At 40.3% G+C, this 21318-nt stretch overlaps 1 protein-coding gene across 4 annotated transcripts in view; it reads right to left on the minus strand.

The window, feature by feature from the left end:
- SLC35F4 (solute carrier family 35 member F4) overlaps positions 1 to 21318 on the minus strand; it is a 222348-nt gene that overhangs the window by 15682 nt on the left and 185348 nt on the right. For 3 of the 4 annotated variants that reach the window (XM_032482098.1, XM_032482097.1, XM_032482099.1), the window contains exons 2-4: positions 13195 to 13380; positions 8661 to 8958; positions 3864 to 4083 (exon numbers count right to left, since the gene is read on the minus strand). In XM_032482098.1, coding sequence (XP_032337989.1) covers positions 3864 to 4083; positions 8661 to 8958; positions 13195 to 13380 — 704 coding nt within the window. Of the gene's footprint in view, positions 1 to 3863; positions 4084 to 8660; positions 8959 to 13194; positions 13381 to 21318 lie in introns of those variants that run through there. The other variant, XM_032482100.1, reaches the window with a different exon arrangement.

Below are 21318 nucleotides of genomic sequence, written 5' to 3' on the forward strand. Positions count from 1 at the left end.
GGGCATAAAATCAGAGAGCCTTTCCAACTCAGCCTTCCCCTCCCTGTATTACTGAATCATTCTCCTGCCAAGAGGGGGATGAAAAGGGGCTGAGTCCAGCTACCCATCCTCTACTGTCTTATCCAAGAAGCATGAAGGGTCTGGATAGAAGGTTCTGCGCTGCACATGAATGTGCAGTTATTGTATAAATGTCAACTAAAGGCAGGTTGGAAACAAAAGATCATCTTGAATCTTATCTAAATATGTAATATTGGCACACATCAGTAGCAGCTCAGCTCCAGTGTCTTGATTTAGAGCACCTTGAAGCCCAATTTGAATTCAGAGAAGAGCAGTTTAATAAGCAATCAAAGATTCTGTGTAACTGACATACTCCGGTCGGTTGTTGGTGGATCAAAGAAAGTCTCCACAAGAGCCACAGTTTGGGAAGCTAACCGCATAGGGACCCAATTATGCCTAGAAAACACGTGGGTACCAAGCTGAAGGGACACAAATTCATTTCCTAAATCTTCTAAGAAAGGGTCTGCTGAACCATTCACTGCCCACCAATTTTCTAAACATGTTCAAGGACATTCGAAAATGAAAGAAAAATTTCCATAATTATATTAAAAAAGAAGAGGGATAAGATCAGAAAGAAAGGGTTTAAATTTTCTAGTCTGACATTTACTTCTCATTGGAGTGAAATGGACACCAGTTATGGAGAAGAAAACCCATGGCAGTGGCTCAATTTTTGTTTTTGAGGAAAACCTTTTTTTTTATTAAGATGATTTCTCTGGTTCTAATGAATTCAAGAACTATAGCTAAACAGGACAGGATCCTGGGGATGGGGAAGCACCCATCTTCAAATCTGTAAGAGCCGGATTCTCACTTAGCAACATTTTTGCAATTAAAAAAAATACATTTTTTAAAAAGTTTAGTAATTCCCACAGGATGATCATATATCAGCTGTAAGCATCTACTTACGAGTTGTGTTTTTTTTTTAACACAAAGTTTACCAGCAACTTGGTTGAAAAGATTTCATAATAGAAAACTAAATGCATAATTACCTTTCTATCTGTAATTCAATCCATATTCCAAGGAAACTGAATATTAACAAGTTATTCATAGCATAATTTGTTTTTATGTGAGCATTGCTAATTCTGGCCAACTGGTGCTCCAGATAAGCCCATATTTACTGATATTATAATTTAAAGCATCCTTCATTCTGTTCATGGAGTTATTCTGACATGAAAAATAGAAGTAGGGGAGGCCACATATTTCATCTTAAGGGTGATCATTCTTGGGGTCATGCTGATGAGAATTAGAATCCAAAAACCATCTTTTTCTGAACCACTAAAGACTTAGGATGAGTCAGAAATATAAATTTTTACCTGATGACTGAAAGCAACCCTTTAACTATTTAAGAAAAGAGTAGTCCAAGTGGGGACAGAGTCTGCAGGCTGTGTCTTAGATTATCGATGGAGGGAGGCAATTAAAGCTGCATTATGTTGTCAATATTCTGTTTCCCCTCCTCTAATTTCTCAAATGACCTAGTTATACATGTTCCAACGTGTCTCAGAAGGAAAAGAATTGCTGATATTGTCAAAAGGCAAAGTGCTGAATATGTTTTGGTGCTTCTTACATTCCATGGCCTGATTATGGGCATTATTAAAATTACAACTTGACATTCTTCTAGAACATGGCATTAAACACATCCTAATGTTTCACAGTGAGAAATGAAGTGCCTCCTGTCATTTAAAAAGAAAAAAATCTGACTTCTCCCAGCATGCCTGACAGTGACGCTTACCATGTTGTTATCTATGATGTCTTAAGTTACGTATTTACATGCATAATTTTATGTTTTGTGTATTATGTATACATGGATAATTTTATATAATTTATGTATTATGTATTATTAGCAAGTACTTATTGGCTGCTGAACAATTAACACCTTATTGGGGGCCACCGTTCAACCCACTACAGGTGCCAGTTTTAAAATGGCAACGATTTGTAGCATCTAGGCAGATTTCCTAAAACTGCGATTTAAATATAAGTTACACAGCCGAGTTTTTTCCCCTGAAAGACCTCAAAAAAACATGACCTCTTGCATAAGTGAGTTCCATGGTTAAATGCATTCATTCACTCTAATACAACTGATCTTCTCACTGGTAAATCTGACAGTGAATGTATCGATTTCCTTTGGGAATTCACATGCCGCTGAAAGAGCAAAAAAGCCCCTAAATCTTTCTTTTCTTTTCCTCTCCTCTGACAAAGCCCTCCAAATTCTCGCGGATGATCCATGGTGGTGGTAGACAGCAAAGAGAAAGACCTTGTAAGCATGAGTTTATCTACTATATCCTGAAAGATGTATCGAGTCCCTACTTTGTCCCTTGTATCATTCTAGGTGTTAGAAATAGAGGCAGACTGGCTTCACAGGCGTGTGACCTGTGCAGATGCACTGGGCTGCATGATTTGAAGGGCCCTGCCCATCATTTAATGCTCTGCTGTTGCCATCTTGAAATTATTCACAATTTTTTTAACAAGGGCCTCTGCATTTTCACTTTTCACTGGGCCCCACAAATTATGTAGCCCAAACTGAAAGGGTCAGTGAGCATGTAAAGAAGGTCTTGGCTCTCAAGGACTTGTCAGGTTACCAGATGGCGGATAGCAAGTACCAGTGCTCCATGTGTAAGAACATGCTGCTAAGCCCTCTGGGTGTAAAATAAAAGATTAGCTAGTGGAGGGTGAGCATGGTGGCGCATCTGGCGTATCGTCTGATGGTATCGTGGACTGACTCAGTTTCCCATCCTGTCTTCTACCATAGCTTTCTACTTCCTGTTCATGTCAAGTTTCAGTTCTGAATTTCTGAGCAGCATCTCCCAAGATACAACCAGAATTGGCTATTAAGAAAAAGTGTTCAGGACAACAGCTATTACAAACTCTTTCTCTAATACAGACATTAATTTCAGCATTTAGTGGGGCAAGGACACTGAAATCATTGGAATAAGAGCAGTATTTTGATAGCAAAATATGTTTCAAATTCAATCTTGGACCTCTCTTGCAGAGAACAGTAATTGTGTGATCCTTATCTTCTGGGAAAGGGCTATTCATTTGGACCTCCTTCTAAAGACTTATTTACTCAATATTTTCATCATGGTGGCATGCCAGATTGTATGAATGAGATCTGGCTCCTTAAATCTGCATGGCTTTCAATCAATCTAACATAGAACAAACATACAAAAAAATTTATTTTTAAATCCATGTTACTTCTGAAAGGAATAAACTCAGAACTGAAGTGGTTGGTGGAAGTTTAATGGGGTTCAATTAAGGATATGTACCCAAAAGTACAAGTTGTTACTTTTAGTTCCATCTCTAGATTAGTCACACTAGACATTCAGCCACTTTTAACAGCATTGTACCACTTCTGGTGACTTTAATTACTGTTTGGCAATCTTATCTACTTACTCCAATATTAATTAAATCTATTTCTGGGGAGGGAAGAACATGGGGAAGTTGTCCTAACGTATGTTGATTGGGAAAAAAAGCAAATCATAATCTTTACTGTGGCTAATTTTCCCAGACCCTTCTTTCCTGAGGACAAAAGGAGTTGATTACACCATTAATTCTTAAAAAAAAAAAAAAAAAAAAAAGAACTTAGTTTCCTTATCCGAGTGCCTCCTGTTGAAATCAGTTGACTGCCCAATGGAAACAATCTCTTTATCCTCTCATGATGTTGTAACTGCCTGAGTATCCTAATGCAATTCCCATTTGAACTCAGAACCAATGGGAAGCATTTCACAGAAACTCCACAAAACAAAGCAGCTCTCCAGATGCCAAGGATGTATGATTAAATGGGGCTTCATGTATTAAATCGAGTGTGTCATTACCCTCACTCCCATGAACCTGTCTTTCAGCACGATCCACGACAGTAAGAAGACAAAGGCTTTGTTACAACAGAACAGAGCAGAGACATCTGTGGCTGTCAGCTTCTTTAAAGCCAGTAAATACAGGTAATTAGTCAAAGTCCATAGAATAGAAAAGGGAGCAGTTCTTTTAAGAAAGAGCTTCAATGTCAGACCATCTTCACCAAAAATTCGACTGCATTCCCTAGGGAAGAAAGAGAGGTTAATAGTCAGGTATTCATTGTAACACACCTTCTCAGGTTGACTAACTGTTCACAGCCATTTCTGGGCAAGAGTACAAACCCTCAAGACCCCACATCGTTCAGCTGTGGAGCCTACTGAACACAGTTCTGCCACCAACAGGCCATGAGCACAGAGGTTCCATGGAAGAGTCACATCTCCTCGGGCACGGGGCTAAGCCTTGCTACCTGTTCTCTTGAGATTCCTGGGGTAGCCAATGTGCTATTGCTGCCCATTCTCAGAGAAGCCTGGAGAAACTGAAAAATGAGTGTTTGCTGGAATTACTAGTTACTAGAAGAGACAGAAGATTTTTCTCAATGGATAAATGCAGCAGAGTCCAGATGGCTGCTACAGTTTGAGTAGGCTACAGACAACACGCAGCCTTGCATGTCCTGTAGGGTCACACACAGCTTGGGATTCTACTGTTCCTAAAGCATTATTCCTCTCTCATATATCTGCCCAACTGACTCATTTCTTTTTCCCTCTAGCATTTTTAAGGCAGAAAAAATGAAGGAAGCGTCTGTGATTAATGCCAAAATGGTAAAAGAAATAAAACTCAGGTTGTATTTCTATACAAAGACTTGGCCATGCTGGAGGGATTGTCTGAATTCGTTGTGTAAAAATAGTCATTTCAGTTAAATCATCTTTGATTTGCTTGGTTGCTGACTAAACTGATGATTTAGCCCCAAGGGCAGTTTTAATCAAGGTACTGAAGCTAGCAATACATATAGGCAGTAATGGGAGTGATGGAATAGCAGGGCCTTTTTGATTATGGACTGAAAACAGGCTGGGAAGATTCAGCTTTAATTTTTTCCACTCAGTTGTTCATGAACATTCAAGGTTTTATTGGGCGGCTATCTTGTACCAGGCATCGTATTTTTAAGAGTAGTGTAACTATTGCATTCAAAGCAACAAGTTATCCATAGTTGTGACTTTATAATGTTTATAAATCTATGTATATAGCTCTAGATAGGACTAGTTTCTGGTTTCCCATCCAGCTTTTTCTGAAGAGAAATAATTGTGCCTCCAAGTATTGCAAACCAGAGTAACCTCCGGCCCATGTTTGCCTCACAGGTCTGAAAAAACTGACCCCGCAGAGGGCCCCCTGTGACAACGTGGTGAGGTTTCAGGCATGGGTATGGCCTTCAGTATCAAGTCTTGTAGTGAACGTTGCTTCCAAGCAGCCGAGAACACAGGGGATTGTAGGCCGGCGCTTCTGGGAAGGTTAAACGTGCGTTTTTGATCACATGGAAACGCATGTCACAGTTTGACTTTCATGTGGGAGACAACCAAAATGGAAAGATTTTCATAAAATGAAAATGGGATTTCCCAAAGCTAAATTTTAACTCGACGGAGACAAAACTTCAATAAAGGGACAAAAGAAGCCAGAGGCAAAGGTTTTGCAAAGTGAACATAAATTACACATACTTGTGCACACAGGGAAATGGATGGCCTCTGTGTTCTGTTTTGTTTTATTGAAGTCTAGTTGATTTACAACATTAGAAAACGGATGGCCTTTCCAAGCCCTACTATTGTGATCCTTGGAATCAGAGGCACACACACAGAGCAAGCAGCAGTTTCCATAGAGCATCTGGGCACAAGTTCTGTTTTCTGTCCTTACAAAGGGATTTGCTCCATGAGAAGTTCTGCCAGGGACAGCTGGAGTGGAGAGTCGAGGGTTTATCCTGACAACTACTAAATGCCCTTTAAAATACATATTTATTAAGAACCACAACAAATCCGTATCTGGCTAAAGGATTTCTTTTCTTATCACTGGACCTAGCCAGTGATGGTTCTTCCTTCCCAGAGCCCACCATCATGCTGGGTAGAGTGCTGTCCAGCGAAGACTCTGGATTCCTACGAGGGAACACTCTGCCCCTCGGGGAAGCCAGTGGGGGCACAGCGATGGGGACGGCCCCCACCCCTACCCCCGGGCAAAGCGCTGCTGCCTGGCAGAGACTCTTGGCCTGGCTCATCCTGTCCCCTAGCTTTTGGCTTCCTCCTTGTTACCCTTGCCCCTTTCTCCTCTCACTGCCAACCTTCTCCCCCCTTGTCACTGTTACAAGAGTTAAAAATGCTCTCCATTCAAATAACAGTTCACCTGGGGAAAACTGCTGTTTAAGCAGTAAGTGCCAGGAAATGTGAAATTTTGTTTAAAAAAGATAGATTACTATGGAGAAACAAATAACAACAGTAGATCTTTCCTTGGGATGATGAGATCAGAATTTCTCAACAAAGTGAATTGACAGGTGGCAAAACTCGGAAAGAACCCTAGAAGCCGGGGGACGCGAGTGATGTACCTGTGCTGTTCACCGTTAGTTACACTACAGGTATTTAATCCTTTCTGGATTCAGGTGGCATCTTACGCACATTTCGTAGGTTCCTGATATATGGCAAATATATCTTTGGCTCTAGTTTCATGCTTCCTAGAGATTTTTTTTTCCCCTTAACAAAATACCCTTGTCAGAACTATGCTCTTTTTTTTTTTCCTTCTTAAATTTTCTTCTCACCTGAGCCAACTGAATTCTCTTGATAGTATATAAATGGAATGACTGAAATATCAGAAACTAGTTCCACATGAAGAATCCGTACCATCTAGATTGGAAACTTCATTGAAAATTCTTTTGATGTTAGTGATAAGAAAAAAACTGGATGCTTTCATACCATTCAAAAGGAGAAAACAGTCAGAGGGGCTGGCGCTGTGGGACAAACTCTGTGTCCGGCCTTACACGCTAACTCTGTTTTCCCTTTGTCCTGCCGCAAGAACTTTGGGGGAGCCTTTTTGGCAGATGGTGTTAATGAGTCTACAGGGAAAAAAGATCAAGGATCTCAGGATTTTCTGGCAATGTTACCTCTCACACGGAGGGGGCCACTGGAGATTATTCCCTTCAAAGACAATATTTTCTGCTTGACAATGAAGGCTCTCTGATTCAGTTTCAGAAACGGTCAGCTTCACTCTAGGTACTAACAGGTGGAGGTATCTTGTCAAGTCACAGATTTCACTCAGGTCAGACTTAGTTCAACATGAGAGGTACGGCGAAGATGAAGCTCATTCCCTAGACAGCAGTTCTGTCAGCAGGAGCCCCTGGTTATAAATGTGTTGTCTTAAGTAAAGCTGGCTTGGCTTGCGGTGAGGTGTTCTGAGGTGCTCCTCCTCGTACTGACCCTTTGCTGTTTTTTATCAATATGTATGTCTAAACCACAGGAACATGTGAGTAGAAGCCACACCCTGTGGGTAAACGGAGGTATTTTCAAACAGGGAGAATTTTATTCTGATCATCATGTCCCCTGCAATCATCTATTAAATATTGCTCTTAAAAAAGATCTTATGCCCCAAGATCACGTCTATTTTGATGGGAATAAATAGGAAGTATTTTTAGCCAAAGGTTTTTTTTTCCTCCAAAATGGAAAACATTTATCACTTTTCAATTGGTTTTTGTCTCTTGAATGAGAATTGAATTTTCATGGACACACATGGAAAATCTGCCCACAGTGTGACTTTCATAATTCCCAGGCACTTCCAAGCTGGAGATGGAGTGGAAGTTGAAGATAAGCCCTTTGCAGGGTCTGAAGTTTTTAAGAGCAGTCTTACAATGCACCAATTATAACAGTCATTTCTTCCTTTCACTAGGCACAGGGGCAAGAAAGAAAGGTTATTTTGGCTCCTGCAAGACAAATTTATTGTCATTCTGCTGAGACGCGATAAGCAGGTGTCACTCTCCCACAGCCATGCGCTAAGGTTGACTACTGGTGATCAGAATGAGTGTCTGGGGAGTTATTCCTTACTGCTGGCTCTTATTTTCAAGAAGCTGTCTGTTAGCAGAGGAACTTTGACCCAAATGCTGCTTTTGCCTCCCTTGCGTGCTGTGCAGGGCTGGATGACATGGCTTTGTCGTCTTCCCAGGCTCTCCAAGATGGGGCTGCAGAAGCCAGGTTTAGCTCAGAGCAGCCACTAGAACCATGGCACTATCAAGTTCACGGCCAGGAAACCAACCAACAAGGCTGCTCTGTGTCCCAACCAGCAAAGAACAGCATCTTTGAAACCACCCCAAGGCTGTGTCCAGAATATTGAGCAAATGTTTTCATAATGATCTTATTAATACAGTTTTTTTTTCTGGGCTCAAGACAGTGGGGCATTCTTTTAAAACATGAACTTCAGAGATAGATCTGGATTAAAATCTGGCTTCCATTATTTAAGTGTGTGACCTTGAACAAGTCACTTAATCTTTCCAAACCTGTTACCTCTTGTGTTAAATGGGAATAATTAACATCGCCTTAAAAGGTGGCTGTTACCACCAATGATAATTAAATAAGATAAGATATACAAAAGCGCCAGCAGGTACCTGGCAGGTTCTAGACGTTCAGTAACTTGGTGGGGAGGGCACCGATTCTGTTTCCTCATGTTCATGTGTTCATCACCAACCTTAGATCCTGCCTCTCCACATCCTTCGCTCAGCTTATACTCCAAAGACATGAAATTATCTGTATTTGCATAAAATTATTTCAGAGAATCTCCTATTGGCTATTTAACATGAAACCTACCTGAATTTTTTCATTGGAGATTGCTTTTCTTGAGCAGTGGCCAGATGACCAGAGTAATAGACTGGGAAAAACATGATGTTCCAGTTTGTTGAAAACCAAGTCATGAAAAATGGACAGTAGAAGTTCTTATAAGTAATTTTTACAATCTGTGTGGTTCCAACCCAAGATGATGACACTGACAAGATGATCAAAAGTCCCCAGACGGCCTTCAGAACCACGGACGTGCAGGAGAGGCAGCGAGCCTTGATTCTGTTTTCTTGGCTGCCATTCTCAGGATGAGCCTGTGTTCCATCATCCCCTGCAAACAGGAAAGGAATACAAATTTGCGGAAATCAAGTTAGAAAACAGCAATCAAAGAGGCAGACAGTAGAATCACCAGTGTTTTTTGTTTTTTCCTACCATCATTCAAAGAGACAGATAACTGGCTTGTTTTCTCTCTGGAATCTCTGTAAAGGGACAGTGTGCATCTGGACCCCTATCCAGGCCATGACAATGCTCAGGAACTTGGTGGATGCTCTGCTGTCCTCCAGTGTCTCCTACCCACTCCCTTGTAACAGCATTACACGTTTCAGCTCCAAAGGCATTGGTTGGCCTTCACTGAGCCTTTGTCTTATCAAATGTGAAAAGATGGGAGGTATGCCACCTCCCAACAGAAGCTTTAAGAGGCACCACAGGGTCCCACTACCTCACGCTTTTCCTTTCTGCCACTAGCATGGAAAATCCCAAATAGGAGATGCTGTTTCAGTCTACGTGGGAGAATGAGAGAACCCAGCCAAAGCAGCCCTGTATCTGCTGACATGAAAAGTGAGCGAAAAACAAGTATTTGTTGTTATAGTCCGCTGAGGTTTTTGTTTTTTTTTTAAATGGCAACTAAGATCACTATTAAATTGAAAAGAATGCATCCCCAAAACAGAGCAAGTCTGGACTACACAAGATCACTTCCCACCTCAGAACAAATGACTATTTAATATGTTTCTGGGAGTTCTGCTTTGTATTTTTATGTTTACTAAGAAAATTTAGTAGCAGTTTTTTCACACTGAAATCATCAAAGCTCTCTGAAAGTGATCATCTTAAAGGCCTTCTCCCCTGACAGAGAAAACAAGTTCAACACAATCAATTTATGTACCTATCAGGAAGCTAAACAGGAGAAGGCATCACCCTGAGTCCCCATGCTGAGATCCCAGATGGCAGGACCCTGGGGGAAAGGAGGCAGAATTGCTTGCAAGACTCTGCTGTGTCTCCAGGCACCTCCTTTAAGTGTAAGGTTTATCCTGGGGTTAAGAAAGTGGTGCAGCCCACACACTGCGAGTCATGGTGGATGGGTTTCTCACTCTACCTCTCTAGAACCTGCTGGCTGTCCTGCTGAATGTGCTCCCACTGCTTAATGACCCAGATGTGACTGCCCCACTGGGGGCAAAGGCTTTCATCCAGCTAAGGCCTTCTGATACCATTATGTGGGGGAAAGGTGGTAGCAAACCTTGAAAGTGAATTCTTCACTGGAGAATATAAACTAAGTGAGGATGCACACAGCAAGTACTACATGACTTCCAAGTCTTACCAACAGTGCTGAGTTCTCAGGGCCTAGGCCTCCAGAAGGCGAAAACTGTTATTCTTTTATTTATTTATTCAACAAAGTGCTATGGAGGCTTCCAGGAGCTAGTTAGTCAGGTCCCAGTGGTTCAAAAATGAAAGACCTGAGCTCATTACCTAAAGGAAGGCCAGAAAACACATCTAATACAGTGTGATAAGGGCCAAGCATAACAGATACAAGGCCATATGGAGGCAAGAGAGAAACACTTGTTAAGAGGTGAAGTGAGAAATGATCAGGAGAAACTTTCATAAGGCAGGACATTGAGATGAGTCTGGAAGTTTGAATTGGCCAGCACCCTTGGCTGTGTATGGACAATACTGGCTTTTAATAACCCTTCCGCAAACTCCCTCTATGACCATGTGGCTTATACAGACAGTAGAGGGAAAACACTAAAATGAGTAAGAGACTCGTGTTGGAAGGCTAGGAAGGGAACACAGGCCTTCCCAATGACGGAGGTATTATCATTCCCATTATGCAGATGAAAAAACTGAGACTTGTATTAAAGATTGTTCAGGGTTGAGCCCAAGTCAGCATGATTCCAGGGTCCAAACTTTTTATTCTGAATACTCATTCTGTTTAGGTTTCAGGCTTGAGCTCTCCATTTAAGCACTGGAAGTTTCAGAAATGGTTTGGAGGAAAAGTTCTGCTTCCTAGCAGGAATGGCAGTCTTGCATGGGGCTTAAGAGAAGTGATACTTAAGAGAACGAGAAAACTCTACTACACTTCAGATCACATCACTCTCAGGGGCCATCTTGTAAAGAAGGAATGATTCTACAAAGATATTAAATACCCCTTTTAGCTGGTAGCTGCCTTCACCGTCACCTTTGAAGATTGCACCGTGACCACCATCATGTAACGGAAAGGACTTTTCATGACGTCAGTAGTTACCTAAATCCCTCCGTCGTACTGACCGATTCTTCCTTCTGCTAACTAGATTTAATTGTCGACAATTCTTTAATTTTACCATCTATAGATATTAGAGAAAGATTGCCTCTCCAGGGCTCTTTTATTTTTCTGACCATTTTAAACATGACCTTCTTTAGTCCTGCTTAGATTTAGAGTTTTGTATATGTCATTAAAATTGATTTATCAGGAATTCCATCCATTTCTATGAATCTTAATTGGAGTCATACAAAAGAATGCTAAAGGTCACTGGAATTTGGAAACATGAGTGGAAGTCCTACCCCTGCCATTGTCTGGCTCAGAGAATATGCTTAATTTCATTCTTAGCTTCTCTGTCAAACAGTGATAACATCTATCTCACGGGATTCATTTTGAGGTTAAGCACCATAATATTCTTGAAAGCAGGTGAGCTGCTCGTCAGATTATTCTCCTTTTCTCTTTTCTTTTTGGTGCCTCAGAATATCCCCAAATGCCTTCTGAATCATTACAGAAAGAGTAAATTATGTCCCATCTGGTCTTTAATGGTACTGTCTTTGAGATCTGTAATTTGTATATGATAGATAGGGCAAGTCCTTATTAACCATATTTAATTAACTGGAACATTCTGTCCTGCAGATAACTGGGATAATAAGAATATTACTGCAACTTATTAAAGCCAATTAAAACTTTCTGAAGATTTAAGATGTCATTTTCTTAACTTTTTTTTAAGAGTTTTAGCCTTGGGGTCCATAGTTGCTGAGATATCATTTTTAAATGTTGTCATTTTTTGATAATATATCTTTTCTCATATAAAAGATCTCAAATTAGTAGAACCCTAGAAGAGGCTTTCACATCTCCTCTATACCTTTGTTTACCCCTATCCGTAACTGATTCCCCTGAATTACTATTTCTCTTCTGTTTATTTTTTTAAAGCCAATGTTCTCAAAGTTACGAGGTTTTTGGTTTTCATTGTCTTTTTTTTTTCTTTTACTACTCACTTATTTTGGATAGAGCATTTTGTTGTCTTTGCTGTTGTTACTATTGATTTTAAGGATGCAAAGGATTTTAATACGTTGCTGGCCAAGCTGAAGGAATAAATGGAGGAGGAGAGACTGAAAATGCAGGTGGAAGAGAGGGAGAGGAGGTGATGAGGGATACAGGAGAAGGAGTTAACATCAGAAGGGCAACAAACACAAAAGTCAAATGAGGTTCTGCAATGATGGTAATCAGCAAACAAAAGAACAGAGACATCTGAGGCAGAGAGGAAAGTATCTGTTACCACACAGTTGTTTTGGTCTCTTCTGGAAGGTAGAAGTGTGGTCATATGTAAGAGGAAGTAAGTATGGACTCGGGGCTTGGTAGCATCTCTGGGAAGGCAGTCAGATGTCTACCACCAAAAAGTAACAGTACTGGCCAGCAGCCTAGTGGACCCTGCTGCATTTTAAAATGATACATTTGCTGGGAAACTCATGGATATAGTCAGGAGATTTATCTAGTAATTTCAGTAACCCAAGTAACCCAGGAGTTAGAGAGTGTCAGTCGGCTGTGAGGAAAGGCTAGAGATCTTGACTGATCAAAGAGGCAAGTGAAGTGTCCTGAAGGAGACATAAAATTGGGAAAACTTGATGGGCTCCAAGGACTAGCAGTCTTGATGAAGACAAGAGCAGAGTCTGTGATTTTACTGGTGCTTTTAGTCTCAGAATGGGCACAGCGTGCTATTGCTAAACCCCAGGGTTGAGTTAAAAGATGCTAGCTTTTGACATCTTAAAAATGAGAAAATTAGTTTCCTTATAAACGTCATTAGAAGTCATTGTTCAACCATGTGTTAAGCCCTTCAACTATAGGTTTTGGTATTATTTCTCTGCTACACCAGACACCATTAACAGATTGTACCTCTACATTTCCCTTCTTCCTTCTCCTTCTACTTGATAAACTTTCCCCACACCCTCCTCTGAGAGTCCATATAACATCTCTACATTCTGTGCCAATGGTCAGATCTTGCACTGCTGGTTAGAAGCTTACTTAGACGTACTGTTATTTAAGGGGAAGTCACCAACATACCTGATCTGTTCTGCCTCTCGGCTCTGTGTCCACAAACTCCAGAGGATCCTCGACTCTGAAGTTCAAGAATAGGAGCAGAAGAATCTTCAGTGACAGACAGAGGGGACAGTTGTCTACTGATGCTACTGTGTGAACTGGGGCAGTTGGCTCCTGGTTTACATCGAGTAACCGATGATCTGGAGGTACCTGGGGAGAAAGAGTTCATGCCAGTTTGAGAACTTCCTGGAGGAAAAAACAGATTTTTAAATGCCTTGGCAGTAAAATATATGGAATATTTACCGAACTCATTGCTAATTTTACAAAAGAGGCTCCTAATAAGAAAATGCTATGTTGGCGAAGTCTGTGTCCTTAAGATAAAGGATCTTTTTAGATAAACCCATTAAGTGGAAATGAACGTTAGAAGATGGTGTTTGGGTTGACATATCTGTTCTGATTAGAACTGTTATCACAGTGGAATAGTTTACCTCTGGGAAAGCAAAGTGATGTTATGCCTGCTTCCTCCCTTTTCTTCCTGAGGCTGACTGTTGAATTCCTAACTCATAAAACTGCCAACAGCTTCTCCTGTTAAATCCACTCTACACTGTTCCATCAGGTTGATCACTAAAATCCAGCTTTGTGGTGTTTCCTCTGCTCTGGCTAGGACTTCCAATACTATGCTGAATAGAAGTGTCAAGAGGGGGTCATCCTTTTCTTGTTTTCAGTCTCAGAGGAAAGGCTTTCAGCTTTTCACCACTGAGTATGATGTTAGCTGTGGCCTTGTAATATAAGGCCTTTGTTATGATAAGGTATGTCCCCTGTACACCCATTTTGCTGAGAGTTTTTATCATAAATCGATGTTGAATTTGTCAAATGCTTTTTTGCACCTGCTGAGATGACTGATTTTCATTTTTCATTTGTTAATGCGGTGTATCACACTGACTGATTTGCGGATCCTGAACCATCTTTGCATCACTGTATCCCACACTCGAACTTCATCTGGATTTCACTGGTTTTATCACCAGTGACCTTTTTCTGGATCCCATCCAGGACACCACATTACATTTAGTCATTTTGTCTCCTTAGGCCTCCTATGGTCTACGGAAGTATTTCAGTCTTTATTTTTCACAAGTTTTGAGAAGTACTGTTGAAGTATTTTGTAGGAAGAATGTCCCTCAATTGGAGTTTGTTAGATTTCTTTTCATGTTTATTTTGGGGTTATGTGTTTCGGGGAGGAACACCACAAAGGTGAAGTATTCTTATTATGTGATATCAGCCCTGATATGCTGCCAATATGATTTATTACCTATGATGTTAACCTTGATCACCTGGTCAAGACAGCGTGTGTCAGGGTTCTCCACTGTCCTTCTCCCCTTCCCATACTCTGTTCTTTGGAAGTGAGTCACTAATTCCAGCCCATACTCCGTGGTGAGGAATGAAGAAGTGTTAAGCTTTACATTCTGGAGGGGAAATGTCTACACATAGTATTTGGAATTCTTCTCAAGAGAAGATTTGTCTTTTTTTTCTCCCTTTATCCATTCAGTCATTTATTTATATTAGTATGGGCTTATATATATTTTATACTTTGGGTTATGATCAAACCTGGACTGTTCGTTCTTTTGCACAAATAATTCCAGCTTTCACCACTGGGAGTTCTTTCAGATTGACTTCTGAGTTCCTTTGACACATCTCCATTCTTTTGGGGTTTTTTGTTTTGTTTTGTTTTTAAGCTCTTCTTACTTTCTGGCACTAAAGATATTCTGGGCTCATCTTTTATTTACCTATGCTCCATTCCTGGAATCAGTCATTTCTCTAAGGATCTCTATTAACTTTATTTGGAGAATGGTATTTGGAAACCAAGATCTGACTGTGAGTGTGCTCACTGTTACTGGGATACCCCTGAATGTGGATCTTTTCAGTTGTCAGAACTAGGAAATATGTGTATGTATGTCAACCCAGTGTATATATATGTCCATAATTGTGTCTGTACATATCTATCCTGTGCTTTTTTTAATGGTCTCTAAGAACTAGGGGAAATGTTCTATATACAGTGTGACCTCAAACAATACCTGTTGACTTTGATGAGGTTCAACTGGGATGATGAGATGAAGAGTATCAGAATCAGCTTGGACACTGATAGCTATCAATTCTAAGACAGGTATACTGCTCTGACTGCTCTCTGGGGTGTTTGTGTATATTCTTTATTCTCACTGATAGAGGGTTGAGAACAGAGACTGTCATTCTCTCTGGGTCATGGATGTTATGTCTTGGTGTGGTACTTCTGAAATGGTAGAAAGGAGGTAGAAACTGTCAAAAGCAAAATCTTGAAATAGCAATGATATCTTGGCTTTCTTTTGGTTTTGAATACATCGTGTTATGTACTATGTGAGTAATCACTTGAAGCAATCAAAGCAGAACCATGAGAAGTAGTGATGTCCAAAAAAAAAAAAAATCTATTATTTTCTTGCTCCCCTCTCCCACCTTTTATAATTTTGATATATATTTTTTTAATCTAAGCAATGTTCTCCTAGGTCAATCTTCCCAAGCAATAGAAATAAAAGCAAAAATAAATAAACAAACAAATAGGACCTAAGCTTGAGTTCCTGAACCATCATCTCCATCAGGGAACCTAACAGAACAGCAGTGTAACTTAGATGCAAGTGTTAGTTCCATGGTCTAGGCATCTCCATCTATAACAAAAGTATATCTTGTTTTCTTTTCTTTCTTTCTCTTTTTTCCTTAATCTTGTAAAAAGTAGAGGAATATAAAAATGGAGTTAGCAATACCATCTTTTAATTCTGTCAAGTTGACCTAACAAAAATTTATTATTTAATCTCAACTTTTAAAAAATGTACAGCTACTCAAAAATCAACAGAAGCAAAACATACTGAGTACTGTGCTTGAATTAATGCTGTGTTAATACTGTTGTGATAAAAGTGTCAAAAATACATAAGATTCTAATTTTACACATCCAAAATGTTTGCCCTACTTCCACAGCTATGTTTATTTTTATTTTTTTATTGTAGTATAGTTGAAGTACAATGTTATGCAAGTTTCACGTGTACAACATGGTGATTCACAATTTTTAGAGGTTGTATTCCATTTATAGTTATTACAAAATATTGGCTATATTCTCTGCACTGTACCGTATATCCTTGTGGCTTTATACATGGTTTTTACCTCTTAATCCCCTCTTATCTTGCCCCTCCCCCTCACTGGTAACCATTAGTTTGTTCTCTATATCTGTGAGTCTGTTTCTTTTTTGTTATATTCAACACTTTTATTTTTTAGACTCCACATATAAGTGATATCATACAATGTTTGTCTTCCTCTGTCTGACTTATTTCACTTAGCACAATACCCTCCAAGTCTATCTAGGTTGTTGCAAAAGGCAAAATTTCATTCTTTTTTTATGGCTAAGTAGTATTCTAGTGTGTGTGTGTATCACATCTTCTTTATCTATTCATCTGTTGATGGGCACTTGGGCTGCTTCCATGTTTTGGCTATTGTAAGTAGTGCTGTTATGAACATTGGGGTGCATATATTTTTTTGAATTAGAGTTTTCAGCTTTTTCTGCATATATACCCGGGAGTAGAATTGCTGGCTATTTTTAGTTTTTTGAGAAACTTCCATACTGTTTTTTCCACAGTGGCTACATCACTTAACATTTCTACCAACAGTGTAAGACGGTTCCTTTTCCCACATCCTTGCCAACATTTGTTATTTGTATTCTTTTTGATGATAGCCATTCTGACAGATGTGAGGTGAAATCTCATTGTGGTTTTGATTTGCACTTCCCTGATGATTAGCGATGTTTAGCATATTTTCATGTGCCTGTTTGCCATCTGCATTTACTCCTTGGAAAAATTGTCTGTTCAGTTCTGCTGCACATTTGTTTAATTGTGTTGTTTGTTTTCTTGATATTGAATTGTAGGAGCTATTTATATATTTTGGCTATTAACCCATTATCAGTCATATCATTTGCAAATACTTTCTCCCATTCAGTAATTGTCTTTTCATTTTGTTGATGGTTTCCTTTGCTGTGCAAAAGCTTTTAAGCTTAATTAGGTCCCATTTGTTTATTTTTGCTTTTATTTCCTTTGCTTTAGGAGACATTTAAAAAATATTGCTATGATTTATGACAAAGAGTATTCTGCCTATGTTTTCCTTTAGGAGTTTTATGGTTTCTGGTCTTTTATTTAGGTCTTTAATCCATTTTGAGGGTTTGTTTTTGTTTGTTTTGGTGTATATGGTGTTAGGGAATGTTCTCATTTCCTTCTTTTACACATATCTGTCCAGTTTTCCCAGCACCACCTATTCAAGAGACTGTCTTTTTTCCTCCATTGTATATTCTCACCTCCTTTGTCATAGATTAATTGACCATAAGTGCATGGGTTTATTTGTGGGCTCTCTATTCTATTCCATTGATCGATGTGTCTATTTTTGTGCCAGTACCATACTGTTTTGATTACTGTAGCTTTGCAGTATAGTCTGAAATCAGGTAGCATGATTCCTCCAGCTCTGTTCTTCTTTCCCAAGATTGTTTTGGCTATTCAGAGTCTTTCATGTTTCCATATGAATTTTAAAATTATTTGTTCTAGTTCTGTAAAAAATGCCCTTGGTATTTTGGCAGAGATTGCATTGAATCTGTAGATTGTTTTGCGTAGTGTGTCATTTTAACAATATTAATTCTTCCAGTTCATGAACACAATATATCTTAACATCTGTTTGTGTTGTTTTGAGTCCCATAGATTATTGATTGTTGTGCTTTTGTTTTCATATGTCTCCAGGTATTTTTTTATTTCCTCTTTGATTTCTTCAGTGATCTATTGGTTGCTTAGTAGCATACTGTTTAGCCTCCATGTTTTTGTGATTTTTGCCATTTTATCTTGTAGCTGATTTTTAGTCTTACAGCATTGTGATCGGAAAAGATGCTTGATATGATTTCAGTTTTCTTAAATTTACTGAGGCTTGTTTTGTGGCCTAGCATGTGATAAATCCTGGAGAATGTTACATGTGCACTTCAAAAGAATGTATATTCTGCTGCTTTTGGATGGAATGTTCTGTATATGTATCTATTAAGCTCATCTGGCCTAATGTGTCATTTAAGGCCAATGTTTCCTTATTGATTTCCTGTCTGAATGACCTGCCCATTGATGTGAGTGGGGTGTTAAAGTCCCCTACTAATATTGTGTTGCTGTTGGTTTCTCTCTTTGTCTGTTAGTATTTGCTTTATGTATTTAGGTACATATAATATTTACATATATATGTTGGGTATATATATATTTACAATTGTTATATCTTCTTGGATTGACTCCTTGATCATTATGTAATGTCCTTCTTTGTCTCTTACAAGTTTTTATTTTGAAGTCTATTTTGTCTGATGTAAATATTGCTACACTGGCTTTACCCATAGTGGGCAGGGCCTGGCCCAGCTGGTCCCAGGACAGGATCTGGCCTGCTAGTGGACAGGCCCTGTCTGTAGACTGAGGTATTATTGTTTTCTTGTGGCTAGTGTTTGCCCACTGGTGGGTGGAATTGGCCTGAGGCTAGGGCATGCTCACTAGTGGGCAGGGCCTAGGACCCGGGGTCTCTGGCTGAAGGGCCCTGGGGGGTCTCAGGTCTAGTGCCCATGCAGTGGTACACTGGGCCAGGTCCTGGGCCCTCTAGTGGGCAAGGCCATGTCCAGAGGTGGCTGTGGGCTGAGGGGCTCTTAAGGCAGCCTGTCCACTACTCAGTGGGGCTCTGTCAGTGTCTACTTAGTTGCTTGGCCTGAGGCATCCCAGCACTGGTGCCTGTAGACTGTTGGTGTGGGGCTGGGTCCTGGTGCTAATAAGCTAAAGATTCCAGAATGGTGTTTGTCAGCAGCAGTGTCCATGTGGTAGAAGGAACTCCCAAAAATGGCTGCTGGCAGTGTCTATGTCCCCACAGTGAGTTGGAGTTGCCTCCTGCCTCTCTGGGTGACTCCCTGGGATCAGAAGACAGGTCTGGCCTAGGCTCCCATCAAATAAGTGCTTCTGCCCTGGGTTCCAGAGTGTGCGAGATTTTGTGTGAGCCCTTTAAGAGTGAAGTCTTTATTTCCCTGTCCTCTGAGCTTCCTGAAAGTAAGCCTTGCTGATCATCAAAGCCAAATGCTCTGGGGGCTTCTCTTCCCAGGGCAGGACCCCTGGGCTGGGGAGCCCAAAGTATGACCTCTCCTCTGGGAGAACCTCTGCAGTTGTAATTATTCTCCTGTTTGTGGATCACCCACCCTGGCGTATGATTTGACGATATCATGACTCTGCCCCTCCTACACGTCTCATTATTGTTCCTTCTTGATATATCTTTAGTTGTAGATCTAGTCTGGTAAGTTCTGGTCTTTTTCACTGATGGTTGTTTTGCAAATAGTTGTGATTTTGGTGTGCCCATGAGAGGAGGTGAGCTCAAGGTCTTTCTATTCCACCATCTTGTGGCTCACAGCTTTGTTTCTAGTTGAATATTTCAAATTCAATGAAAAGAGGCTGTCTAAAATTCAGGGAACACTCATTTATTCATGCTCTCCAAGAGGGGCTGATACTCAGATACTCCAAGAGTCATTTTTAATTTATCTTTCAAGTATCTTTTATAATTTATTTCTACATGAGGTGTTCTCATGTTTTCTTAGGTGAATACCAGCGATCACTCTGTGATTATTCAGCAATTGTAGGTGGAAAGGAGGAAATCCAAACATGGGTTGGGTAGCAAGTTGAAAAGAGATTGAGATAAAATATTAGCCATAGTTACTAAAAAGTTAGTAAGTCACGTGTAGCTAGCAAGTGTTGGATTCACAGGCCAAACTAGTGATTTCTCTTTCTTTCTCATTCTCCCTGACGTGCTACGTCCTGGCTTCTGTACCTCCTGGTCATTATGCAATATAGCTCAAAGCTGACTGCCTGCTGCCAGCTGCCTCCCGCTTGCTGATTCATGGAAGAGACCTGACAGTAGTTGAGCCACTGCAGACATTCAAACCGTTGTCCTAAAAAGGCAAATTTAAACTTCAGAGCCATGCCCAGAGGCATGTTCAGGGCTTGGTCCTTGAAACAGCTGTCCCCAGTCCTGGAAATGAAGACACCAGCCTATGTCTTATACTGTTCAATTAATATAAAGCCAGCCCTGGTGAAAATACATATTCAGAATGTCACCTGGGATGCAGTCAAGGATCATAAATAAATCATACCTATTTTGTATTTTACATGCCACAGTGAGTGCCTGGGTATTGCAAATTCAGTTAGTGAACAGTGTTCAGACTTTGATAGGTATTGAGAATAAATTAGGAGTGACGGGTTGAAAGTCTCCCATTAGTCACACCAGGGAGTCTCCCTGCCCCTTGTAAAGACATATCCTCACCCGAGCCATAGTGATAGGGCCACCTTGTGCCATTTTTCATAATTGTCCAGGTACAAGAATATGATTCCTTCATCTGCTCTGGTTGGGCTCTGCATGCTCCCCAAATCAATTTAGTTCAACAAGCAATTATTAAGCACCTATTCTAAGGCAAGGATTATGTCAGGAACAGGAGTTAGACAAATGATGAACACACAGTCCATGGCTGCATTGTGCTCTCAACCTAGTATTAGAGCCAGACACGTAACCAATTAACTGTAATGCAAACTGCAAAGCAAGAAGAAAGGGAGTGATTCGTTCAGCCTGGAGTAGGAAAGACTCCATGGGAGGTTATATCAAAGTTGGCTTTGAAGGATGAGCAGGACTTTGCCAGGCAGAGTTTCATGCTGCGTCAGAGAAAATTGTAGGAGCGAATACTCAGAGGTGTAAACTGCGTGCTATGAAACTTAATGATAAGATGATCAACTCTAAGATGCTGAATTCTGAGTACAAAAGAGCATCAAACCCCATTCTTCTACACTTGCCTGTTACTTGGAAAGGAATTTTGGTCTAATTGAGATCCAGACAGAACACAGTGGTTAAGAATACAGGTTGTTTAAATCTGGGGAGACCTGGTAGGAATCTGGGCTCAGCCATGTATAGTTGTACAACACTGAGGCAGGGGATGGCCATGTAATCTCCCTTAACCTCAGTTTTCTCTCCTGTTCTACCCAAATCTGAGGAGTGTCGTGTGGATTAAATGGTCCACAGAACATACTCAAGAAATGCATACTATTATAACTAGTA

This window comes from Camelus ferus, chromosome 6 (genome assembly GCF_009834535.1).
Source record: "Camelus ferus isolate YT-003-E chromosome 6, BCGSAC_Cfer_1.0, whole genome shotgun sequence".
In the NCBI taxonomy this organism is placed as follows: Eukaryota; Metazoa; Chordata; class Mammalia; order Artiodactyla; family Camelidae; genus Camelus; species Camelus ferus.